Source organism: Heptranchias perlo, chromosome 3 (genome assembly GCF_035084215.1).
Source record: "Heptranchias perlo isolate sHepPer1 chromosome 3, sHepPer1.hap1, whole genome shotgun sequence".
Taxonomy (NCBI): Eukaryota; Metazoa; Chordata; class Chondrichthyes; order Hexanchiformes; family Hexanchidae; genus Heptranchias; species Heptranchias perlo.
Window position 1 is genome coordinate 3821210 of NC_090327.1, and position 25534 is coordinate 3846743.

General features: G+C 45.6%; 1 protein-coding gene across 5 annotated transcripts in view; it reads right to left on the bottom strand.

Moving 5' to 3' along the window:
* osbpl1a (oxysterol binding protein-like 1A) overlaps positions 1-24732 on the bottom strand; it is a 227455-nt gene extending 202723 nt beyond the window's left edge. For 4 of the 5 annotated variants that reach the window (XM_067977748.1, XM_067977744.1, XM_067977740.1 and 1 more), the window contains exons 1-4: positions 24637-24732; positions 3729-3875; positions 2007-2092; positions 1059-1133 (exon numbers count right to left, since the gene is read on the bottom strand). In XM_067977748.1, coding sequence (XP_067833849.1) covers positions 1059-1133; positions 2007-2092; positions 3729-3873 — 306 coding nt within the window. In that variant the 5' untranslated portion in view covers positions 3874-3875; positions 24637-24732. Of the gene's footprint in view, positions 1-1058; positions 1134-2006; positions 2093-3728; positions 3876-24608 lie in introns of all 5 variants that reach the window. The other variant, XM_067977741.1, reaches the window with a different exon arrangement.
* Positions 24733-25534: the final 802 nt, after the last annotated feature.

Here is a 25534-nt window from a genome sequence, read left to right on the forward strand (position 1 = left end):
ACGCACAGTGCAGTCACACATCACGTAAGAAGACGACATCGAGTTCTGAAGAGCTGATCAACCTTCAGGCCCGATGAGCAAAAGCCTTGGTTTAAAGGTTGTATATGTATTAATGATTTGCCTGATGTGTGTATGAATTGATAAGTCATTACATAATTTGGCCGGCGCGGACACGATGGGCCGAAGGGCCTCTATCCGTGCTGTATAACTCTATGACTCTATAATAATGTTGTGAATTATTAAGTGTCTAATGGAATCTTATGGAGGAAAGTCATGTGTATGGTTTGATTTTGCTTCATGAACGCTTGTATGAATGATATTAAATAATTACTTTTGATTAACGAAACTACCGTGAGTGAGAGGGACTTTCTTTGCTTGACTATTTGTCCAGTGTCCAAGAATCATACAAAGTAAGGATTTCCCTACATTTGACAGTTGGTAAATACAATATGTGCTCAGAACTTACAACAGCAAAATTTGAATCTGAATACTTCTTTATTCTAACCCTCCTTTATATAGTGCCTTTAACATGGCAAAACATCCCAAGGCAAAATTCAACACCCGAGCCACATAAGGAGATATTAGGACAGGTGACCAAAAGCTTGGTCGAAGAGGTAGGTTTTAAGGAGCGTATTAATAAGGAGGGGAAGAGAGGCAGAAGAAACGGGGAGAGTTAGGGAGGGAATTCCAGAGCTTAGGGCCTAGGCAGCTGAAGGCACGGCCGCCAATGGTGGAGCGATTAAAATCGGGGATGCGCACACGGCCAGAATCGGAGGAGGGCAGAGATCTCGGAGGGGTGTAGGGCTGGAGGAGGGTTACAGAGACAGGGAGGGGGCGAGGCCATGGAGAGATTTGAAAACAAGGATGAGAATTTTAAAATCGAGGCGTTGCCAGACCGGGAACCAATGTAGGTCAGTGAGCACAGTGGGTGATGGATGACTGCAAATAATATTCAAAATATAGCTTATAGAAACTAGCAGCTATTGAACAAAATTATTGATACTTTGAGCGACTTTAAAAAGGTTCCTACTGCATTTCTTCAAAACCCTCTTCCTCACCTTTCTTCCGGTGAAGGCTGCACGATGGAGGGGAGTGTCTCCAATATCATTGACCACATTCACGTCCGCATCAGCCTATCAGTGATAACACGACCATTAAATAATCCACTGTCGGGCTACAAGATTCATGATCATGACTAGAATATTAAGTTGTTAAATCATGTAAGATGAGAGACACTGGCACACTTTGGAGTAACTTCAAGATTAGAAACGTGTTTTGTGGGCCCTCTCGTGGGATCCAGTTTGGGAATGTAGAATGCCAAATTTTGATCAACTTTGTAAGTCTTGGTAACCCAAATCATATTGTAATATGCGGTACCCATACACCATCTTGGAGAATCGAATATAAATTTTTTAGGGGTGCATAACTTATTTACACTTTTATCGTGTAAAGTTAAACTTCAAATTTCTAGAAAGAGAAATGTGTGTATCTTGTGCAGTTACGGCAACCAACACACACACAATCTGTATTTTGAACTACAGATGCATGATCTGAATTTTGATTTGCTTTCAGGGTTGTTTAGAAATTTTTGTGCTCTATTATTAAGACAGAGAATTGTCTTGTGTTTTTTTTAAACTGATTTTAGAATCGCACGGCGCAGAATGTAAACATTCATTTTCACTATGCCAATTACTTCCACTTACAATTACCGAAATTATTGTAATTAGTTTACATAATAAGCATCTCAAAATGCTTCACGATAATTAAGTCACAATATCAATGCCACGTTTGTCGTATAGGTGTTAAACAATCAAGAACCAGATACAAGGAAAAGTTTCATTCTGCAGAGATACACATTTTAACAACTCTTGGAGCATTTCAGTAACAAAGGACTAACACAACCCACAACTGGAATAAGACTGCACTTGTTACCATCTTTGGCATTTCTGGTCATGACATTTCAAAGATAATCGCGCACTGCACAACATCTAAAAATCAAAACGTACCTTTAATAATTCCTCTACTACATCTTTATGCCCAAAATAACAGGCTAGATGCAGAGGAGTCCAACCAAAGTTAGACTTGCTCCGGCCTAAAACAGAACAAATTGATAATAATCATTTCACGCCAAAGACACTTTCTCGCTTAAAGTATTTAAAACTTAAAAGAAATTAGGAGGATGAGGCTCATGATTTTTCTCCCAGGTCATACATCAACTGTGAACACAACAAGTGGCTTTCTCCCAAGCATCTGCCAGGCACCCTGGTCAGACCCCATCTGGAGATACTGTGTTCAGTTCTGGGCACTGCACCAAGGCTATATTAGCCTTGCAGGAGGTACAGCGCAGATTCACCAAAGTTATTCCAGGGCTGAAAGGGTTAAATTATGAGGACAGGTTGCATAGGCTAGGCTTGTATTCCCTCGCGTTTAGAAGATTAAGGGATGGCCTAATTGAGGTGTTTAAGATGATTAAAAGGAGTTGATGGGATAGTTAGAATCACAGAATGGTTACAGCACGGAAGCAGGCCATTTGGCCTTCGGCATAGAGAAACTATTTCCTCTGGTGGGGGGAGTCCAGAACAAGGGGGGCATAACCTTAAAATTAGAGCTAGGCCGTTCAGGGGTGATGTCAGGAAGCGTTTCTTCACACAAAGGGGAGTGGAAATCTGGAACTCTCTCCCCCAAAAAGCTGTTGAGGCTGGGGGTCAATTGAAAATTTCAAAACTGAGATCGATAGATTTTTGTTAGGCAAGGGTATTAGGGGTTACGGAACCAAGGCAGGTAAATGGAGTTGAGATACACCAAATGGTGGCTCGAGAGGTTAAATGGCCTACTCTTGTTCCTACCCTGACCCAGCCACCAAAGTAGGGAGACAGTGCGGACCATGGTGATTCAACCCTCCCCTCTTCATCCGACGTTTCCCCACATTAACGCACATTTCAATGAGTGTAGCTCTCCATACTGAAATATTTCTTGAGGGACTTCAGTTACGCGGAGAGACTGGAGAAGCTGGGATTGTTCTCCTTAGAGCAGAGAAGGTTAAGGGGAGATTTAATAGGTGTTCAAAATCATGAAGGGTTTTGATTCTGTAATGTGAATTGTGCTATTGTAATCACTCACAGAAATTTTAATTTAATTGCCCTGAGATTGCATTTTTTCTTAAGATTCTGAATGACAATCCAGGATTGAGCCCCTGTCACATTTCAGGGTTCGTTGGTTATTAACCACGGAAAGGATTAGATATTTTTATTTTAAAATGTGTCTTGAGTTCAAGTTCACTTTGAAATAGTGAAGAGTTTGGATACAGTAAATAGGGAGATACTGTTTCCACTGGCAGGAGGGTCGGTAACCAGAGGACACAGATTTAAGATAATCGGCAGAAGAACCAGAGGGCGAGATGAGGAAAAATATTTTTACTCTGCAAAGTTATGATGATCTGGAATGCGCTGCCTGAAAGGGCGGTGGAAGCAGATTCAATAGTAACTTTCAAAAGGGAATTAGATATATTCTTGAAAAGGAGAAAATTTGCAGGGCTGTGGGGAAAGAGAAGGGGGAGTAGGACTAAGTGGATAGCTGTTTCAAAGAGCCGACACAGGCACAATGGGCCGAATGGCCTCCTTCTGTGCTGCATCATTCTATGATTTCCACTATTCGGCAGTGACTGGTACACCAAAGCAAAGAAGAAATATTCGAAGTTCGCAACAAGATCATTGCTAAAGACAAAGTACCTTTGCAGTTAATATTGAAAGCCGTTTTTCCATCTTTCCTACGATCCAGCAGCTGTTGGACTTCATCCAAGACGCCATTTCGAGCGTAATGAAGCAACTGATCCTCAGCCTCACGCAGCAGTTGGTCCTCAGTGTCGGAACTCATCCCTAAAGAAAAGTTGTCAAAATAAAAATGAATCCCGTTTGAAAACCAAAACCCACAGAACGACGATTGACAGAACCACATGGCCCAGATCTTGCTGGCGTAGGGCATCTTGTGGCAGGCCCAGTTAGTTAGATTTTTTCCAGCACGCTTCTAAAAGGTTTTGCCCAGTAACTTGCTGGAGGTGCGAGCTGATAACGGTGGGACCTTAGTGAGCGAAGGGACCAACAGTCTATCTCCTTAACCCATGAGACTTAAGGATTTGAGCAAGGAACAGAGGGATGGAGAAGGAAATAGGATGAATTCAAGTCACATCAGGTACAGAAAGAGAAATAAAGAGGGAAAGAGAGATTGGATTACGAGATGGAAAAAGAGAGAAAGGAGTAGAAAGAAAAAAAAAACATTTGACGTTTTTAAAATCTCTAACAATAATTCACTACCTGCAGGAATGAGACTCAACAGTTTAAGTGATTCCCTTTCTGGGCTGGAGAGGTTGACTGGCATTGCATTGACAATTATCACATCGTTAAAAGGTACTTACGCTCTTAATCATCAGCCCTAACTTTCTGCAGCGAGTTTAATGGGCAAGTTCTTAAAAAGAACGGGGAGGTTGAGGGCGAGATGCCGTTTGTGTGAAGCAGACAGTGGAACGGCGTAAATCGATCAGCAGGATCTGGAGATTCCCAACTCATGGCGTATCTCTTCATCCCCTGAACTGGGCTGGCCGATTAGCGCACTAATAACTGCGAGCGTCGTTAACACACTGTTATTGTCCAGCAAGATTTGGCCCATTGAGTCCCTCTGGCAATCCTTTGTACAGATAATGAGTCAAAACCCACAGACAAGCATCCTGTGATCCAGACTCTGCACCAATTGTTTCATTAACGATTAACAAAGCTCATCCGATAAAGCCTCAGAGATCAATAAGTAACCTATTAATGGAGGTATCTCCATAAATATTGTTCATTGCAGTCATTAAGTACATTCAAAACACAGATCGATGGAATTCTAGATATTAATGGCATCAAGGGATATGGGGATCGTGCTGGAAAATAGCGTCGAGGTAGAAGATCAGCCATGATCTTGTTGAATGGTGGAGCAGGCTCGAGGGGCCGGATGGCCTACTCCTGCTCCTATTTCTTACGTTCTAAAAAAGGATGTTTAAATCATTTTAAAATTGAAGCTATGGTGCAGACAGTAAACTTGCATTTATACACAACTACTTGCATTTATATAGCGCCTTTAACGTAGCCGGCGATCCCTTCTGCCAGGTTACCGCCGGCGCACCAGTGCAACTTTGGGAAGTCGGCGCGATGCGGCGCACGCCACCCTGGCCTGTAATCACCAACTTTTCCGCAGTCGACGAGGTGGAATTTCGCCAAGTCTCCCGCGTTCCTTCGGCAGGTCGACACTCGCAGGGAGGAGCGCGCGTCAGGGTTCCCTGACTTTGTTTTCTCATTCAGGAGAGCTGTGTGGGCACACCACCGCCGTGTGGTCACCAGCAACGCTGCGAGGAAAGGACGGGATGCGGCTCTCCCGCTTTGCCTCACGTACTCTGTCCGGCCAGCACACGTTTTCCAAAATCCATCCCCAGCACAGTGAGAAAATCCCGACCAGCAGGCGGCCATTCAGCCGTGCTATATCCAGAGCCCATGTACAGCTGTTCCATCACGGACTTCCCTCCCACACCATCTGTTGATCCCCTACTTTATAAAAGTCTAATAACACTGCTCCATCTTCCTCAGGAGGTTAAATGTCCCTATAACCCTTAGACCCCACTTCTCAACAGCTTTCAATCCAGCTCTTTTAAATTGCCAACTAATCCCAAATCGATCTTTGGGAGTGGGACCAATTCGATAGCTCTTTCAAAAGGCACAATGGGCCGAATGGCCTCCTTCTGTGCTGTATCATTCTATGAAGACGTTCCAAGGCACTTCACAGGAGCGTTATCAGATAAAATTTCACACCGAGCCACATAAGAAGATACTAGAACAGGTGACCAAAAGCTTGGTTAGAGAGGTAGGTTTTAAGGAGCGTCTTAAAGTAAGAGAGAGAGAGAGAGGGGTAGAGAGGCGGAGAGGTTTAGGGAGGGAATTCCAGAGCTTGGGGCCGAGGCAGCTGAAGGCACGGCCGCCAATGGTGGAGCGAAGGAAATCGGGGATGCGCAAGAGGCCAGAGTTGGAGGAGCGCAGAGATCTCGGAGGATTGTAGGGCCGATCGGTGATAGGGAGGGGCGAGGCAACGGAAAGGATTTGAAAACAAGGATGAGAATTTTAAAAATCGAGGCGTTCCCGGATCGAGAGCCAATGGAGGTCAACGAGCACAGGGGCAATGGGTGAACGGGACTTGGTGCGAGTTAGGATACGGGCAGCAGAGACTTATTTTTCTTTCAAGCCAGCGCTGCACTATGAAAGGAATTACACAATGCCAATGTCTGGGCGGTGCGGACTGCAGTTAGAAGGTAGTTGAGGATTTCCCACTTCTCCCAATCTGTGTGCTCCATCAAGTGATCCAAATGAGACTTTTTTTAAATGAACAATTCTGGGGCAACCAAAATAAACTACAGTGACTAACAAGCCCTGCTCCAGGGCGCTCACCTACTTTAACCCCAAATACAGCGGAATTTATTTTGGCACGAAAAGCCATGGTTGATGCAGAATTTTTTTTTTAAAAATACAACCAGTTCACCAACAATAACTTGCATTTATATAGCGCCGTAAACGTAGTAAGACGTGCCGAGACGCTTCGCAGGAGCGATACCAGACAAAAATTGACACCGAGCCAAAGATAGAGATATGGGAATTGCTGGACGCAAAAAGACCAAGGTCCATCTAGTTCGCCTGATACAACATTAAAGGAGTTTTAGGCTAATCACGACAATCAATCTTTATCAATTAGTCTACAACAGACCCAGACATGACACTGGATTAAACCAATAAACCTTACGTACAGTTTATTTTTAGTAAAGAAAATGATGCCACACATTTAACGGAGGAAATTTTAGCCCAATTCAGAATTTGGCACTGAAGGGATGTTCGGCCTGAAGCTACAAGGCAAGGACTTATTTTTCTCTACAATTATACTGGTGCAGAGTTCAGTAACAGGGGAATATGAGCGTGATGTGCTCCTTACTGGATCAAGAGTATCCAGGAAAAGTCCATATGTTGAAAACATCATTGGCCGAGATGAGAAACACTGAATTTGAGCATCAGCTGACCAAACTACAACATACAGGGGGACGGAAAGATTGCCGGCATTTACATTCCAGACAGCGGTCATCCCATAGGGTTGACAGGAATTGGGAAGAGGAAGAACGGATGACTGACCATTCACAAGGGGAGATGGATTATATACTTGGAAAGGATGGTAATCAGGAATATCAGTGCAAGGGATCCCCATCTTAATGTGTCTAATACATATACTGGACTCGATACCCATGAGTTAAACGAAGATAGCAGCACAGGGGAAGGTCATCACGAGCAACACCACAACACGGTGGAGCAAGTGTTTATCTGGGGCGAACAGATCAACCCTAACAAGAACAGGCAAACAGTAATTGTGGCGATTCCATAATTAGCGTGATAGCTACTTTTTATTGTTTTTTTTTAATTTGTTCATGGGATGTGGGCGTTGCTGGCAAGGCCGGCATTTATTGCCATCCCTAATTGCCCTTGAGAATGTGGTGGTGAGCCGCCTTCTTGAACCGCTGCAGTCCATGTGGTGAAGGTTCTCCCACAGTGCTGTTAGGAAGGGAGTTCCAGGATTTTGACCCAGTGACGATGAAGGAACAGTGATATATTTCCAAGTCGGGATGGTGTGTGACTTGGAGGGGAACGTGCAGATGGTGTTGTTCCCACATGCCTGCTGCCCTTGTCCTTCTAGGTGGTACAGGTCACGGATTTGGGAGGTGCTGTCGAAGAACCCTTGGCAAGTGGCTGCAGTGCATCCTGTGGATGGTACACGCTGCAGCCACAGTGCAGCGGTGGTGAAGGGAGTGAATGTTTAGGGTGGTGGATGGGGTGCCAATCAAGCGGGCTGCTTTGTCCTGGATGGTGATTTGCTTCTTGAGTGTTGTTGGAGCTGCCTCATCCAGACAAGTGGAGAGTATTCCATCACACTCCTGACTTGTGCCTTGTAGATGGTGGAAAGGCTTTGGGGAGTCAGGAGGTGAGTCACTCGCCACAGAGTACCCAGCCTCTGACCTGCTCTTGTAGCCACAGTATTTATATGGCTGGTCCAGTTAAGTTTCTGGTCAATGGTGACCCCCAGGATGTTGATGGTGGGGGATTCGACGATGGTAATGCCGTTGAATGTCAAGGGAAGGTGTTTAGACTCTCTTGTTGGAGATGGTCATTGCCTGGCACTTGTCTGGCGCGAATGTTACTTGCCACTTATGAGCCCAAGCCTGGATGTTGTCCAGGTCTTGCTGCATGCGGGCTCGGACTGCTTCATTGTCTGGGGGGTTGCGAATGGAACTGAACACTGTGCAATCATCAGCGAACATCCCCATTTCTGACCATATGATGGAGGGAAGGTCATTGATGAAGCAGCTGAAGATGGTTGGGCCCAGGACACTGCCCTGAGGAACTCCTGCAGCAATGCTCTGGGGCTGAGATGATTGGCCTCCAACAACCACTACCATCTTCCTTTGTGCTAGGTATGACTCCAGCCATTGGAGAGTTTTCCCCCTGATTCCCATTGACTTCAATTTTACTAGGGCTCCTTGGTGCCACACTCGATCAAATGCTGCCTTGATGTCAAGGGCAGTCACTCTCACCTCACCTCGAGTTCAGCTCTTTTGTCCATGTTTGGACCAAGGCTGCAATGAGGTCTGGAGCCAAGTGTCCTGGCGGAACCCAAACTGAGCATCGGTGAGCAGGGTATTGGTGAGTAAGTGCCGCTTGATAGCACTGTCGACGACACCTTCCATCACTTTGCTGATGATTGAGAGTAGACTGATGGGGCGGTAATTGGCCTGATTGGATTTGTCCTGCTTTTTGTGGACAGGACAATTTTCCACGTTGTCGGGTAGATGCCAGTGTTGTAGCTGTATTGAAACAGTTTGGCTAAAGGCGCAGCTAGTTCCGGAGCACAAGTCTTCAGCACTACAGCCGGGATGTTGTCGGGGCCCATAGCCTTTGCTGTATCCAGTGCACTCAGCCGTTTCTTGATATCACATGGAGTGAATCAAATTGGCTGAAGACTGGCTTCCGTGATGGTGGGGATATCGGGAGGAGGCCGAGATAGATCATCCACTCGGCACTTCTGGCTGAAGATGGTTGCGAACGCTTCAGCCTTGTCTTCTGCACTCACATGCTGGACTCCGCCATCATTGAGGATGGGGATGTTTACAGAGCCTCCTGCTCCCGTTAGTTGTTTAATTGTCCACCACCATTCATGACTGGATGTGGCAGGACTGCAGAGCTTTGATCTGATCCGTTGGTTGTGGAATCGCTTTGCTCTGTCTATAGCATGTTGCTTCAGCTGTTTAGCATCCTTGTAGTCCTGAGTTGTAGCTTCACCAGGTTGGCACCTCATTTTTTAGGTACGCCTGGTGCTGCTCCTGGCGTGCTCTTCTACACTCCTCATTGAACCAAGGTTGATCCCCTGGCTTGTTGGTAATGGTAGAGTGAGGAATATGCCGAGCCATGAAGTTACAGATTGTGCTGGAATACAATTCTGCTGTTGCTGATGGCCCACAGTGCCTCATGGATGCCCAGTTTTGAGCTGCTAGATCTGTTCTGAATCTATCCCATTTACCACGGTGATAGTGCCACACAACACGTTGGATGGTGTCCTCAGTGCGAAGACGGGACTTTGTCTCCACGAGGACTGTGCGGTGGTCACTCCCACCAATACTGTCATGGACAGATGCATCTGCGACAGGCAGATTGGTGAGGACGAGGTCAAGTAAGTTTTTCCCTCGTGTTGGTTCGCTCACCGCCTGCCACAGGCCCAGTCTGGCAGCTATGTCCTTCAGGACTCGGCCAGCTCGGTCAGTAGTGGTGCTACTGAGCCACTCTTGGTGATGGACATTGAGGTTCCCCCACCCAGAGTACATTTTGTGCCCTTGCTACCCTCAGTGCTTCCTCCAAGTGGTGCTCAACATGGAGGAGGACTGATTCGTCAGCTGAGGGAGGACGGTTGGTGGTAATCAGCAGGAGGTTTCCTTGCCCATGTTTGACCTGTGCCATGAGATTTCATGGGGTCCAGAGTCAATGTTGAGGACTCCCAGGGCCACTCCCTCCTGACTGGATATCACTGTACCGCCACCTCTGGTGGGTCTGTCCTGCCGGTGGGACAGGACATACCCAGGGATGGTGATGGAAGTGTCTGGGACGTTGGCTGAAAGGTATGATTCTGTGAGTATGGCTATGTCAGGCTGTTGCTTGACTAGTCTGTGGGACAGCTCTCCCAATTTTGGCACAAGTCCCCAGATGTTCGTGAGGAGGACTTTGCAGAGTCGACTGGACTTGATTTGCCTTTGTCGTGTCCGGTGCCTAGTGGTCCGATGCCGGGTGGTCCGTCCGATTTTATTCTTAGCGTGACTTTCTTTAGCGAGATTTTACAACTGAGTGGCTTGCTAGGCCATTTCAGTGGGCAATTAAGAATCAACTACATTGCTGTGGGTCTGGAGTCACATAGGCCAGACTGGGTAAGGATGGCAGGTTTCCTTCTCTAAAGGACATTATTGTAACCCTGACCGGGAGTCCTGAATGGTATGTTGCCTTCCAGCTGCCAAGATAAGAGATCATACAGAACAGGAGTCCTGTGCCAGCTCTTTGAAAGAGCTATTCAATTAGTCCCACTCCCCCCTGCTCTTTCCTCATAGCCCTGCAAATTTTTTCCCTTCACATATTTATCCAATTCCCTTTTGAAAGTTACTATTGAATCTGCTTCCACCGCCTTTTCAGGCAGCGCATTCCAGATCATAACAACTTGCTGCATAAAAAAATTCTCCTCATTGCCCCTTTGGTTCTTCGGCCAATTACCTTGAATCTGTGTCCTCTGGTTACCGAACCTCCTGCCAGTGGAAACAGTTTCTCCTTATTTACTCTATCAAAACCCTTCATGATTTTGAACACTTCAATTAAATCGCCCCTTAACCTTCTCTGCTCTAAAAGGAGAACAATCCCAGCTTCTCCAGTCTCTCCACATAACTGAAGTCCCTCATCCCTGGTACCATTCTGATAAATCTCGAGTCTGCACCCTCGACAAGGCCTCGACATCCTTCCAAAAGTGTCGTGCCCAGAATTGGACACAGTGCTCCAGCTGACGCCTGACCAGTGATTTATAAAAGGTTTAGCATAACTTCCTCGCTTCCATGCCTCCATTTATAAAGCCCAAAATCCCATATGATTTTTAACATTGTTAAAAACAAAATGAGGGAAATAATTATTAAAAACAAACAGTCATCTCGGCTCTCGGTCAATCAACTCCTCAATTTTAAAATTCTCACCCTTGCTTTCAATTCCTTCCATAGTCTGGCCCCTCCCTATCTCTGTAACCTCCTCCAGCCCTACAACCCTCTGAGATCTCTGCGTTCCTCCAATTCTGGCCTCTTGCCCATCCGCGATTTTTATCGCTCCACCATTGGCGGCCGTGCCTTCAGTTGCCTGGGCCCTAAGCTCTGGAATTCCCTCCCTTAAACCTCTCCGCCTCTCTCACCTCATTTAAAGACGCTCCTTAAAGCCCACCTCTTTGACCAAGCTTTTGATCACCTGTCCCGATACCTCCTTGTGTGGCTCGGTGTCAAATTTTGTTTGGTAACGCTCCTGTGAAGCACCTGGGGACATTTTACTGCATTAGAGGCGCTATATAAATGCAAGTTGCTGTCATTATGGTTCCGTGGATGAACAAATTAGGCTGAAAGACGAGTCACAGGAAAGGAAGGAATAAGAAATGATGTAATTCACAAATAGCCAAAAGGGAGTACTAAACAAACTTGCAGCCAACGTAAAGGGAACTAGCCAGTGCTGTTGGGGAGGGTTTAAACTAATGTGGCAGGGGGATGGGAACCGATGCAGGAAGTCAGTGGGAAATAAAGTGGTGACAGAAACAAAAGGCAGTAAGGGAGAGTGTACAGAACATGACCGGACAGATGGTCTGAGAAAGCAGGGCAAAGACCAAGGGAAGTCTAGATTAAACTGCATTTATTTCAATGCAAGAAGTCTGATGGGCAAGGCAGATGAACTCAGGGCATGGATGGGTACATGGGACTGGGATGTTATAGCTATTACTGAAACATGGCTAAGGGAGGGGCAGGACTGGCAGCTCAATGTTCCAGGGTACAGATGCTATAGGAAAGATAGAGCAGGAGGTAAGAGAGGAGGGGGAGTTGCGTTCTTGATTAGGGAGAACATCACGGCAGTAGTGAGAGGGGATATATCCGAGGGTTCGCCCACTGAGTCTATATGGGTAGAACTGAAAAATAAGAAGGGAGAGATCACTTTGATAGGATTGTACTACAGACCCCCAAATAGTCAACGGGAAATTGAGGAGCAAATATGTAAGGAGATTACAGACAGCTGCAAGAAAAATAGGGTGGTAATAGTAGGGGACTTTAACTTTCCCAACATTGACTGGGACAGCCATAGCATTAGGGGCTTGGATGGAGAGAAATTTGTTGAGTGTATTCAGGAGGAATTTCTCATTCAGTATGTGGATGGCCCGACTAGAGAGGGGGCAAAACTTGACCTCCTCTTGGGAAATAAGGAAGGGCAGGTGACAGAAGTGTTAGTGAGGGATCACTTTGGGACCAGTGATCATAATTCCATTAGTTTTAAGATAGCTATGGAGAAGGATAGGTCTGGCCCAAAAGTTAAAATTCTAAATTGGGGAAAGGCCAATTTTCATGGTATTAGAGAGGAACTTTCAGAAGTTGATTGGGAGAGTCTGTTGGCAGGCAAAGGGACGTCTGGTAAGTGGGAGGCTTTCAAAAGTGTGTTAACCAGGGTTCAGGGTAAGCACATTCCTTATAAAGTGAAGGGCAAGGCTGGTAGAAGTAGGGAACCTTGGATGACTCGGGAGATTGAGGCACTAGTCAAAAAGAAGAAGGAGGCATATGACATGCATAGGCAGCTGGGATCAAGTGGATCCCTTGAAGAGTATAGAGATTGCCGGAGTAGAGTTAAGAGAGAAATCAGGAGGGCAAAAAGGGGATATGAGATTGCTTTGGCAGATCAGGCAAAGGTGAATCCAAAGAGCTTCTACAAATACATAAAGGGCAAAAGGGTAACTAGGGAGAGAGTAGGGCCTCTTAAGGATCAACAAGGTCATCTATGTGCGGAACCACAAGAGATGGGTGAGATCCTGAATGAATATTTCACATCGGTATTTACGGTTGAGAAAGGCATGGATGTTAGGGAACTTGGGGAAATAAATAGTGATGTCTTGTGGAGTGTACATATTACAGAGAGGGAGGTGCTGGAAGTCTTAACGCGCATCAAGGTAGATAAATCTCCGGGACCTGATGAAATGTATCCCAGGACGTTATGGGAGGTTAGGGAGGAAATTGCGGGTCCCCTAGCAGAGATATTTGAATCATCCACCGCTACAGGTGAGGTGCCTGAAGATTGGAGGGTAGCAAATGTTGTGCCTTTGTTTAAGAAGGGCGGCAAGGAAAAGCCTGGGAATTACAGACCAGTGAGCCTGACATCTGTAGTGGGTAAGTTGTTAGAGGGTATTCTGAGGGACAGGATCTACAGGCATTTGGAGAGGCAGGGACTAATTAGGAACAGTCAGCATGGTTTTGTGAGAGGAAAATCATGTCTCACGAATTTGATTGAGTTTTTTGAAGGGGTAACCAAGAAGATAGATGAGGGCTGTGCAGTAGACGTGGTCTACATGGACTTCAGCAAAGCATTTGACAAGGTACCGCATGGTAGGTTGTTACATAAGGTTAAATCTCATGGGATCCAAGGTGAGGTAGCCAATTGGATACAAAATTGGCTTGACGACAGAAGACAGAGGGTGGTTGTAGAGGGTTGTTTTTCAAACTGGATGCCTGTGTCCAGCGGTGTGCCTCAGGGATCGGTGCTGGGTCCGCTGTTATTTGTTATTTATATTAATGATTTGGATGAGAATTTAGGAGGCATGGTTAGTAAGTTTGCAGATGACACCAAGATTGGTGGCATTGTGGACAGTGAAGAAGGTTATCTAGGATTGCAACGGGATCTTGATAAATTGGGCCAGTGGGCCGATGAATGGCAGATGGAGTTTAATTTAGATAAATGTGAGGTGATGCATTTTGGTAGATCGAATCGGGCCAGGACCTACTCCGTTAATGGTAGGGCGTTGGGGAGAGTTATAGAACAAAGAGATCTGGGAGTACAGATTCATAGCTCCTTGAAAGTGGAGTCACAGGTGGATAGGGTGGTGAAGAAGGCATTCAGCATGCTTGGTTTCATTGGTCAGAACATTGAATGCAGGAGTTGGGATGTCTTGTTGAAGTTGTACAGGGCATTGGTGAGGCCACACTTGGAGTACTGTGTACAGTTCTGGTCACCCTATTACAGAAAGGATATTATTAAACTAGAAAGAGTGCAGAAAAGATTTACTAGGATGCTACCGGGACTTGATGGTTTGACTTACAGGGAGAGGTTAGACAGACTGGGACTTTTTTCCCTGGAGAGCAGGAGGTTAAGGGGTGATCTTATCGAAGTCTATAAAATAATGAGGGGCATAGATAAGGTCGATAGTCAAAATCTTTTCCCAAAGGTAGGGGAGTCTATAACGAGGGGGCATAGATTTAAGGTGAGAGGGGAGAGATACAAAAGGGTCCAGAGGGGCAATTTTTTCACTCAAAGGGTGGTGAGTGTCTGGAACGAGCTGCCAGAGGCAGTAGTAGAGGCGGGTACAATTTTGTCTTTTAAAAAGCATTTGGACAGTTACATGGGTAAGATGGGTATGGAGGGATATGGGCCAAGTGCAGGCAATTGGGACTAGCTTAGTGGTATAAACTGGGCGACATGGACATGTTGGGCCGAAGGGCCTGTTTCCATGTTGTAACTTCTATGATTCTATGATTCTAGCAGCAGCTGTTTCTAAGTGCATTACGAAAGACTATCATTGAGGGGATGTGGCCATTCAATATTACATGGTGAAATTATTAGGGTGAGTGACGAAACAGCAGTTGCCCAATGAATATTTAGAACATAAGAACATAAGAAATAGGAGCAGGAGCAGGCCAATCGGCCCCTCGAGCCTGCTCCGCCATTCAATAAGATCATGGCTGATCTGATCCTAACCTCAAATCTAAATTCGTGTCCAATTTCCTGCCCGCTCCCCGTAACCCCTAATTCCCTTTACTTCTAGGAAACTGTCTATTTCTGTTTTAAATTTATTTAATGATGTAGCTTCCACAGCTTCCTGGGGCAGCAAATTCCACAGACCTACTACCCTCTGAGTGAAGAAGTTTCTCCTCATCTCAGTTTTGAAAGAACTTATTCTAAGATTATGCCCCCTAGTTCTAGTTTCACCCATCCTTGGGAACATCCTTACCGCATCCACCCGATCAAGCCCCTTCACAATCTTATATGTTTCAATAAGATCGCCTCTCATTCTTCTGAACTCCAATGAGTAGAATCCCAATCTACTCAACCTCTCCTCATATGTCCGCCCCCTCATCCCCGGGATTAACCGAGTGAACCTTCTTTGTACTGCCTCGAGAGCAAGTATGTCTTTTCGCTTCAGTATTTACAGGGCAGTGTGAAAGAAGCAATGGCTTATGGACGAGGATGGGCAACTGGCCGGGGATGAGGAATTCAGTTATGTGGAGAGACTGGAGAAGCTGGGATTGTTCTTCTTAGAGCAGAGAAGGTTAAAGGGAGATTTGATGGAGGTGTTCAAAATCACAAGGGGTTTTGTCCTGGGCACTCTGATCTGAACAATGACTATAGCAACTTCAGACTTTAGCTACCTCTTCCATTCCCTTGCTCATTTTTCCCAACCTCAAGGGGAGATTTAGTCAGAGGCGTTCAAAATTATGAAGGGTTTTGACAAGAGTAAGTGAGGAGAAACGGCTTCCACTGGCAGGAGGGTCGGTAACCAGAGGACACAGATTTAAGATAGTTGGCAGAAGAACCAGAGGGGGAATCTCCCCTTAACATTTTCTGCTCTAAGGAGAACAACCCCCAAGGTATTCCCACTTCAAATGCCAAATCCCAGACACAGTGGCCTAAAATGTGCAACGTTAATGCCTTATAAATGAACCAGGCATTAAGGGGAACGGTACCATTCTGCGCAACACACAAAACATTCAATTAGCACCTAATTCCTGATGATCAACAGTCTCCGCATCCCAAGTGAACGCATACACTAAATCAAAAGCAAAATACTGCAGATGCTGGAAATCTGAAATATAAACAGAAAATGCTGGAAATACTCAAATCGGGCGGCAACTGTGGAGAAAGAAACAAGAGTTAATGTTTCAGGTCGATGACCTTTCATCAGAACTGGAAGCAGTTAAAGATTTAACAGTCTTTAAAAAGGAAGTGCAGAGCCAGGAAAAGGGTCACTATGCTGTCTTCTCTAGGTTGGGGAGACCAAACGCAGACTGGGTGATCGCTTTGCCGAACACTTCCGCTCAGTCTGCAAGCGTGACCCTGAGCTGCCGGTCGCTTGCCATTTTAATTCTCCGTCCCACTCCCCCCCTCTGTCCTCGGCCTCACACACTGTTCCAGTGAAGCTCAACGGAAGCTCGAGAAACAGCACCTCATCTTTCGATTAGGCACTTTACAACCTTCCGGACTCAACACTGATTTCAATATAACTTCAGATCATAACCACTGCTCCCATTTTTTCGGAGAGCAGGTGCCGGTGCCGGTTCTGCTGTTGCCATTTGACCTCCTCTAGACCCATCTTTTAACAGCAAAAGAAATACGAGCAGGAGTAGGCCATCCAGCCCCTTGAGCCTGCTCCGCCATTCAATAAGATCATGGCCGATCTTCGATCTCAACTCCATTTTCCCGCCCGATCCCCATATCCCTTGATTCCCCTAGAGTCCAAAAATCTATCCATCTCAGCCTTGAACATATTCAATGACTCAAAATCCACAGTCCTCTGGGGTAGAGAATTCCAAAGATTCACAACCATCTGAGCTAAGATTTTCCTCCTTATCTCAGTCTTGAATGGCTGACCCCTTATCCTGCAACTATGCCCCCTAGTTCTAGACTCTCTAGCCAGGGGAAACAGCCTCTCAGCACCTACCCAGTCAAGCCCCCTCAGAATCTTATATGTTTCAATGAGATCACCTCTCATTCTTCTAAACTCCAGAGAGTATAGGCCCATTCTACACCATCTCTCCTCATAGGACAACCCTCTCATCCCAGGAATTAATCTAGTGAACCTTCAATGTACTGCCGTCAAGGCAAGTATATCCTTCCTTAGATAAGGAGACCAAAACTGTGTGCAGTACTCCAGATGAGGTCTCACTAAAGCCCTGTACAACTGTAGTAAGACTTCCTTACTCTTGTACACCAACCCCCTTGCAATAAAGGCCAACATGCCATTTGCTTTCCTAGTTGTTTGCTGTACCTGCACATTAACTTTTTGTGTTTCTTATACGAGGACACCCAAGTCTCTCTGAACACCAACATTTAATAGCTTCTCACCATTTAAAAAATATTCTGTTCTATACCTCCTACCAAAGTGAATAACCTCACATTTCCCCACATTATACTCCATCTACCACCTTCTAGCCCACTCACTTAAACCTGTCGATATCCCTTGGAAGACTGTGTGTCCTCCTCAAAGCTACTTTCCCACCTAGCTTTGTATCATCAGCAAACTTGGATACATAACACTCGGCCCCTTCGTCAAAGTTATTAATATAGATTGTAAATAGCTGAGGCCCAAGCACTGATCCTTGCGGCACCCCACTAGTTACAGCCTGACAACCTGAGAATGACTCGTTTATCCCTACTCTCTGGTTAACGGACAGAAAACAATCTTCTATCCATGCTAATATATTACCCTCAACCCCATGAGCCCTTATCTTGTGTAACAAGCTTTTATGTGGCACCTTATCGAATGCTTTTTGAAAATCCAAATATACTACATCCACTGGTTCCCCTTTATCTACCCTGCTAGTTACATCCTCAAAAAACTACAATAAGTTTGTCAAACACGATTTCCCTTTCATAAAACCATGTTGACTCTGCCTAATTATATTATGATTTTCTAAGCGCCCTGTTACAACTTCCTTAATAACTGATTCCATCATTTTCCCAACGACTGATGTCAGGCTAACTGGCCTGTAGTTCCCTGTTTTCTCTCTCCCTCCCTCCTTGAATAGCGGGGTCACATTTGCTACCTTCCAGTCCACTGTGACCGTTCCAGAATCTAGGGAATTCTGGAAGATCATAACCAATGCATCCACTATCTCTGCAGCCACCTCTTTTAGAACCCTAGGATGTCGGCCATCAGGTCCAGGGAATTTATCAGCTTTTGTGTCCCATTAGTTTGTCCAGTACCTTTTCTCTAGTGATATTAATTATTTTAAGTTCCTCACTCTCATTTACCCTTGGTTCCCTACTATTTTTGGTCTGCTTTTTGTGTCTTCTACTGTGAAGACAGATACAAAATATTTGTTTAATTCATCTGCTATTTCCTGATTCCCCATTATAATTTCTCCTGTCTCAGTCTCTAAGGGGCCAAAGTTTACTTTTGCTACTCTCTTCCTTTTTATATACTTGTGGAAGCTCTTACAATACGTTTTTATATTTCTTGCTAGCTTACTTTCATATTCTATTTTCTCCCTTATCATCAATTTTTTGGTCGTCCTTTGTCGGTTTCTAAAACTCTCCCAATCCCCAGGCTTACTACTCTTCTTGGCAACATTATAAGCCTTTTGTTTCAACATAATACTATCCTTAACTTCTTTAATTGGCCACGGGTGGATCACTTTTCCCATAGAGTTTTTATTTCTCAAATGGAATTTATACTTGTCGAGAATATTGAAATATTTCTTTAAATGTTCGCCATTGCTTGTCAACTGTCAAACCCTTTAATTTAATTTCCCAATCTACCTTTGACAACTCGGCCCTCATACCTATGTAATTGGCTTTATTTAAGTTTAAGACTCTAGTTTCTGACTTAAGTACGTTAGTATTTCACATTGAGTTTGAAAGTATCATATTATGATCACTTTTCCCTAGAGGTTCTTCCACTGTGAGATTACTAATTAACCCTGTCTCATTACATAATATAAGATCTAAAATAGTCTGTTCCCTGATTGGTTCCATGACGTATTGCTCTAGGAAACCGTCTTGAATACATTCCATGAACCCATCCTCCAAACTACCTTTGCCAATTTGATTTGACCAGTTTATATGAAGATTAAAGTCCCCCATGATTACTGCATTTCTTTTGTTACAAGCTCCCATTATTTCATGATTAATACTCTGTCCAGCAGTATTGCTACTATTAGGGGGCCTATAAACTACTCCCACCAGTGTTTTCTGCCCCTTGTTATTTCTTATTTCCACCTATATTGATTCTAATTCCTGATGATCTGAGCCAAGATCCTTTCTCACCCCTGTCCTTATATCATCCTTTATTATTAGGGCTACACCCCCTCCTGTTCCACTCTGCCTGTCATTTCTAAACGTCATGTACTCTGGAATATTTAGTTCCAACCTTGGTCACTTTGCAACCATGTCTCTGTAATGGCTATTAAGTTAAAACAAATTTTTGTTTCTTTACTTGTCCCATTCCCACCCTCCTTGCCTTGCACCATCATCCCTTTTGTCATTTAATCACTCCTGCCCTCCACCCTATCACAGACCTTCCTTTTTGTTCTTTCCTCCCCTTCCTCCCAGCTTTTTCCCAGGCTCTTCACTTGCTTAAATACTGTTAAATCTTTAATTTCTTCCAGTTCTGACGAAAGGTCATCGACCTGAAACGTTAACTCTGTTTCTCTCTCCGCAGATGCTGCCCGACCCGCTGAGCGGTCCCAGCATTTCCTGTTGAATCCGTACACTTACTGTCAACAACACTTCAAATAACTTCACCCCCCCGCCCCACCCCACCCCACCCCGCACTAATGCGTCGTGTTTTACTCATTTAAATATTAGTTGCTTTTCTGTAATGCTTTGATTAGGGAAAGCCACTCAATTGATTATAGAACTTAAGACAATCAGCCACAGTGTTGTTAATTGCAAACAAGCGGCACTCACTCTCGTGGAGATGGACAGACACATTGGCCTGAACGTTAAACCCCTCCGACCCCCAGACGGGCGGGAGAGGGTCGGGAGGTTGGGTTCAAATGTCGGTATCGGGCAGCCCGACCCCATTCCCGCCCGATTTAAGTTTTCACAAACACATTTCAGGCCCCGGACCCGGCTCCCGCAAAAGGCAGGCGGGGAACTAACTAACATTCAAAACTCGCAGCACGGTATCGTCCGTGCCGTGACTTCAAATTCAACAGCGAACGAGGGGCAGGCCCGAGTGGTGGGAGTTCCCGGCAGCTGAGCCGAGGAGCGAGGTGCTGACTGGCCTAAGGCAAGTACAAGATCAGCACCTCCTTTCATCGCTCCAGGAGGGGCAGGAGCCCAGGTCGCTGCCCCGCGTCCTCCCGATCGCGGTCCAGAGCCCTCAGCCTCTACCAACTGCCGAGGGGCGTCCCCTGCTCCGGTTCCCCCCCGCCACTTGTTCACTCTCCCGCCCACCGGCCAGGCTGTCGGGCAGGAGAGGGAGCCTGCAGCGGGTTATTTAAATGAAGAGTCTGCCGTCGAGCTCGGCAGGGGCCTCCTCGTCCCTGGCCTTGCTGTGTTCTTCCCCCTCCCTCCCTCCCTCCTCCCGCTCTGAGCTCCCCGCACCCTCCCCGTTAATATCTCAAGTGAGAGGTTATACCGTTAAAGACCAGCTTTTTCCTTTAATATCTACCGCCCTAAAAAGATTGTCAAATGCTTGAGTTATAATTTATTACATTAAACTCTGCTGTGGTTCACACTGGGGCTTCCCCCCCCCCCCGCTCTATTTCCCAATTAACAACCTTGCAGAGAAATCTCGCAGCAAACCACAAACATTGTACTTCCGACGGACAAAGTAGCCTGAAATTTTACACAATATCACAAGAAACGCTTCAGTTTAGTGCTTTATGATACTCGTGACTTCAGTTGTGTGGAGAGACTGGAGAGGCTGGGATTGTTCTCCTGAGAGCAGAGAAGGTTAAGGGGAGATTTAATAGAGGTGTTCAAAATTAAGAGGGGTTTTGATAGAATAAATTAAGAGAAACTGTTTCCACTGGCAGGAGGGTCGGTGACCAGAGGACACAGATTTAAGGTAATCGGCAAAAGAACCAGAGGGGAGATGAGAAGTGTTTTTTTACGCAGCGAGTTGTTATGATCTGAAAGGGCGGTGGAAGCAGATTCAATGACAACTTTCAAAAGGGAATTGGATAAATTTTTGAAAATTTGCAGGGCTACGGGGAAAGAGCAGAGTGGGAGTGGACTAAATGGATAGCTCTTTCAAAGAGCCGGCACAGGCACGATGGGCCCAATGGCCTCCTTCTGTGCTGTATGATTATTTACCCTATCAAAATCCTTCAAAATTTTGAACACCTCGATCAAATCTCCCCTTAACCTTCTCTGCTCTAAGGAGAACAATCCCAGCTTCTCCTGTCTCTCCACATAACTGAAGTCCCTCATCCCCGGTTACCATTCTGGTAAATCTCCTCTGCACCCTCTCCAAGCTCCTTCCTAAAGTGCGGTGCCCAGAATTGAATCCAAACTCCAGCTGAGGCCTAACCGGTGATTTATAAAGGTTTAGCATCACTTCCTTGGCCGCTATTTATAAAGCCTGGGATCCAGCATGTTGTTTAACAGCCTTCAGGTTAGAAGGCGCAAATCTACAGAGGCTCTTCCAAACGCAATCTTACTTCCCAGAGTACGAACCACTTCGATACTCGTTGGTATTATTACATCACAACGTGCCCGTGAGAACGTCACAAAGCACTGAACACAAGCACGCACGGGTTTGTAAACCTCACCAGAAATTTGGCAACATTTCGTGCACAACATACTGGTGTCAGCCGTGGTTCAGTGGGTAGAACTCACACCGCTGAGTCAGAAGGTCATGGGTTCAAGTCCCACTCCAGACACGTGAGCACAAAAATCGAGGCTGACACTCCCAGTGCCAGTACTGAGGCAGCGCTGCACTGAGGCGCTGTCTTTCGGATGAGACGTTACACCGAGACCCCCCGTCTGCCCTCTCAAAAGATCCCACGACACTCTTTCGAAGGAGACAGGGGAGTTCTCCCCGATGTCCTGGCTAATATTTATCCCTCAACCAACATCACTAAAAAATCTGATCACTATCACATTGCTGTTTGTGGGATCTTGCTGTGCGTAAATTGGCTGCCGCGTTTCCTACATTACAACAGTGACTACACTTCAGAGTGCTTGCTGTGCATTTCGAACGAAAGACTTGCATTTATATAGCGTCTTTCACAACCTCAGGATGTCCCAAAGCACTTTACAGCCAATAAAGTACTTCTGAAAAGTAGGTCCCACGTACAGCAATGAGTTAACGGCCAGATAATTTTTTTTTTTAAAAAGTGATGTTGGTCGAGGGATAAATAGCAGGCCAGAACACTGGGGAGAACTCCCCTGCTCTTCTTCGAAATAGTGGCCATGGGATCTTATACATCCACCTGAGGGGGCTGACAGGGGCTTGGTTTAAGAACATAAAAAATAGGAGCAGGAATAGGCCATACGGCCCCTCGAGCCTGCTCCGCCATTCAATAAGATCATGGCTGATCTTCGACCTCAATCCACTTTCCCGCCCAATCCCCATATCCCTTGATTCCCTTAGTGTCCAAAAACCTATCGATCTCAGTCTTGAAGATGCTCAACGACTCCGCATCCACAGCCCTCTGGGGTAGAGAATTCCAGGCCAGGAGGTTACAGATTTACAGATTGTGGTGGTTTACAATCCTACTGTTGCCGATGGCCCACAACACCTCATAGATGCCCAGTTTTGAGCTGCTAGATCTGTTCTTAATCTATCCCACTTAGCACAGTAGTGGTGCCACATGACACGATGGACGGTGTCCTCAGTGTTCAGTCACGACTGTGCAGTGGTCACCCCTATCAATTCTGTGATGGACAGATGCATCTGACACAGATGGACTGGTGAGGACGAGGTCAATAGATTATTCCCTCGTGTTGGTTCTCTCACCACCTGCTACAAGCCCAGTCTGGCAGCTTTGTCCTTCAGGACTCAGCCAGCTTGGTCTGTGGTGGTACTACTGAGGCACTCTTGGTGATGGACATTGAAGTCTCCTACTCAGAGTATATTCTGTGCCCTTGCTGCTCGGTGCTTCCTCCAAGTAGTATTCAACATGGAGGAGTACTGATTCATCGGCTGATGGAGGACAATAAGTGGTAATCAGCAAGAGGTTTCCTTGTCCATGTTTGGCCTGAAGCTATGAGACTCCATGGGGTTTGGAGTCAATGTTGAGGATTCCCAGGGCCACTCCCACCTGACTATATACTACCGTGCCCCCACCTCTGGTGGGACAGGACAGACCCAGCAATGGTAATGGAGGAGTCTGGGACATTGGCTGATGAGTATGGCTATGTCAGGCTGTTGCTTAACTAATCTTTAAGACAGGTCTCCCAACTTTGGCACCAGTCCCCAGATGTTAGTGAGGAGGACTTTGCAGAGTTGACAAGGCTGGGTGTGCCTTCGTTGTGTCCTGATCCAATACCTAGGTTGCAGCCAAGTGATCCATTGGTTTTATTCTTTATAGTGGTTTGATACGGCTCTGGCTTACTGGGCCATTTCAGAGGGCTGTTAAGAGCTCACTATGTTGGTATGGGACTGGAGTCACGGCGGGGGAGGAGACTGGAGTCACATATAGGCCAGACATAAGAAATAGGAGCAGGAGTAGGCCATACGGCACCTCAAGCCTAATCTTTGACCTCAACTCCATTTTCCTGCCCGACCCCTTGATTCCCTTAGTGCCCGGGTAAGGAAGGCAGATTTCCTTCCCTAAAAAAAAAGGACATTAAGGAAGTTAAGTTGAAATGACAATCCAACAGTTTCACGGTCACTTTTACCGATTTATTTAGTATTTTTTTTTAAAAATGAATTCAAATTCTCAAACTATCACGGTGGGATTTAAACTAACTTTCTCTCTGCCTTACTAGTCCAGTATGAGTGAGCAAAATTATTCTGCCATAGTCACGTGCAGTTTTGCAATTCTGCGGAACGACTTAAAGTTTTTGTCAAGTTCCAGTGAGGGGGAAAAAGTTTAATGTTCATAATATTGTCAGTGTTTTATGTAAATGACTCATTTTGAAAGCATTTTTTTTTTCAAGCATTTAACAAAATAACCCTTGAGGGTTTTTTTTTTAAAAAAGGAAAGAAATAGTTTGTTGTGAACGTCACCTTTTTTGTTTTAAAAACACCTGCGGCACAAAAAGGCGATGGGAGTGAGAGGTGTCAAGTCAGGCTCTGCAAGCTGTCCGTGGACTGCAACATGGGCCAAGCAGAAACCCGCTCCCTCACTACACGGCCACTGGGGGGGAAAAAATACAGCAACCAATGGAAAATAAACACAAGTTTAAACTTCTGTGCAAGTTTAAAGTTTATACACCCCCCCCCCCCCCCCAAAAAAAAAATACACAGCTTCCTTCCTACACTCGCTTCTAAATTCTTACATCAGACCGGCCGGTTATGCCCCGTGCAAATAAAATAATTTCACGCCTGCAATCGTGCTATAAACACACCTTGCACCACAGTCTGCTCGCCCTTTACCTTACACAGCAAGATCCCAGGTAACTCGCGGACGAGGCGCCGGGTCCGGATCCGGGTCCGCGTTCCAATGGAATGTTGTCCCGGGAGCGCGTGACCGCGGTGCAACTCCGTAACCCGCAGCGAGTTCCTGTTTACAAAAATAAAAGAGGAGGACCGAAACCGGCGTAGGACAAATCTCGGTTAGGCGCGGCTTCTCGCACCCGGAGTCGCGTCTAAAACTCCCGTGCAGACGGGCTCAAGCTGCATTAAAAGAATCATCGTGCCCCATGCAAAAAAAAAATAAAATCATCGACCATTGCAAACCCATGACTGTTAACAGGGGGGTGTATGCGTTTTGAACAGTTATTGGCAATAATGTTTATTACCTCGCACCTTGGTGAAAATTAAAACCTTTACCTGCATTGATGCTGCTGCAATCCTCCAGGAATTAAAGATTAATCCCCTGGGCACAGCTGCAGGGGAGAAAAATCACCGGGGCATTATATGAAAATGTGGGGTTTTTTTTTCTTTGAATACTTTTGTTTGTTAAGAGGGAGAAAATAGAATGAGAGTACACCAGCAAGAATTATAAAAACAGATTGTAAGAGCTTCTACAAGTGTGTGATAAAGAAGAGATTACCGAAAGTAAACGTTGGTCCCTTAGAGGCTGAGACAGGAGAAATTATAATGGGGAAATCAGGAAATGGCAGAGACATTGAACAAATATTTTGTATCTGTCTTCATAGTCCACGACACAAAAAACATATGACACATAATGGGTCTAATGAGAGTGAGGAACTTAAAATATTAATTATTAAAGAAAAAGTACTGGAGAAATTAATGTGACTAAAAGCCAACAAATCCCCAGAACCTGATGGCCTACGTCCTCGGGTTCTAAAAGAGGTGACTACAGAGATAG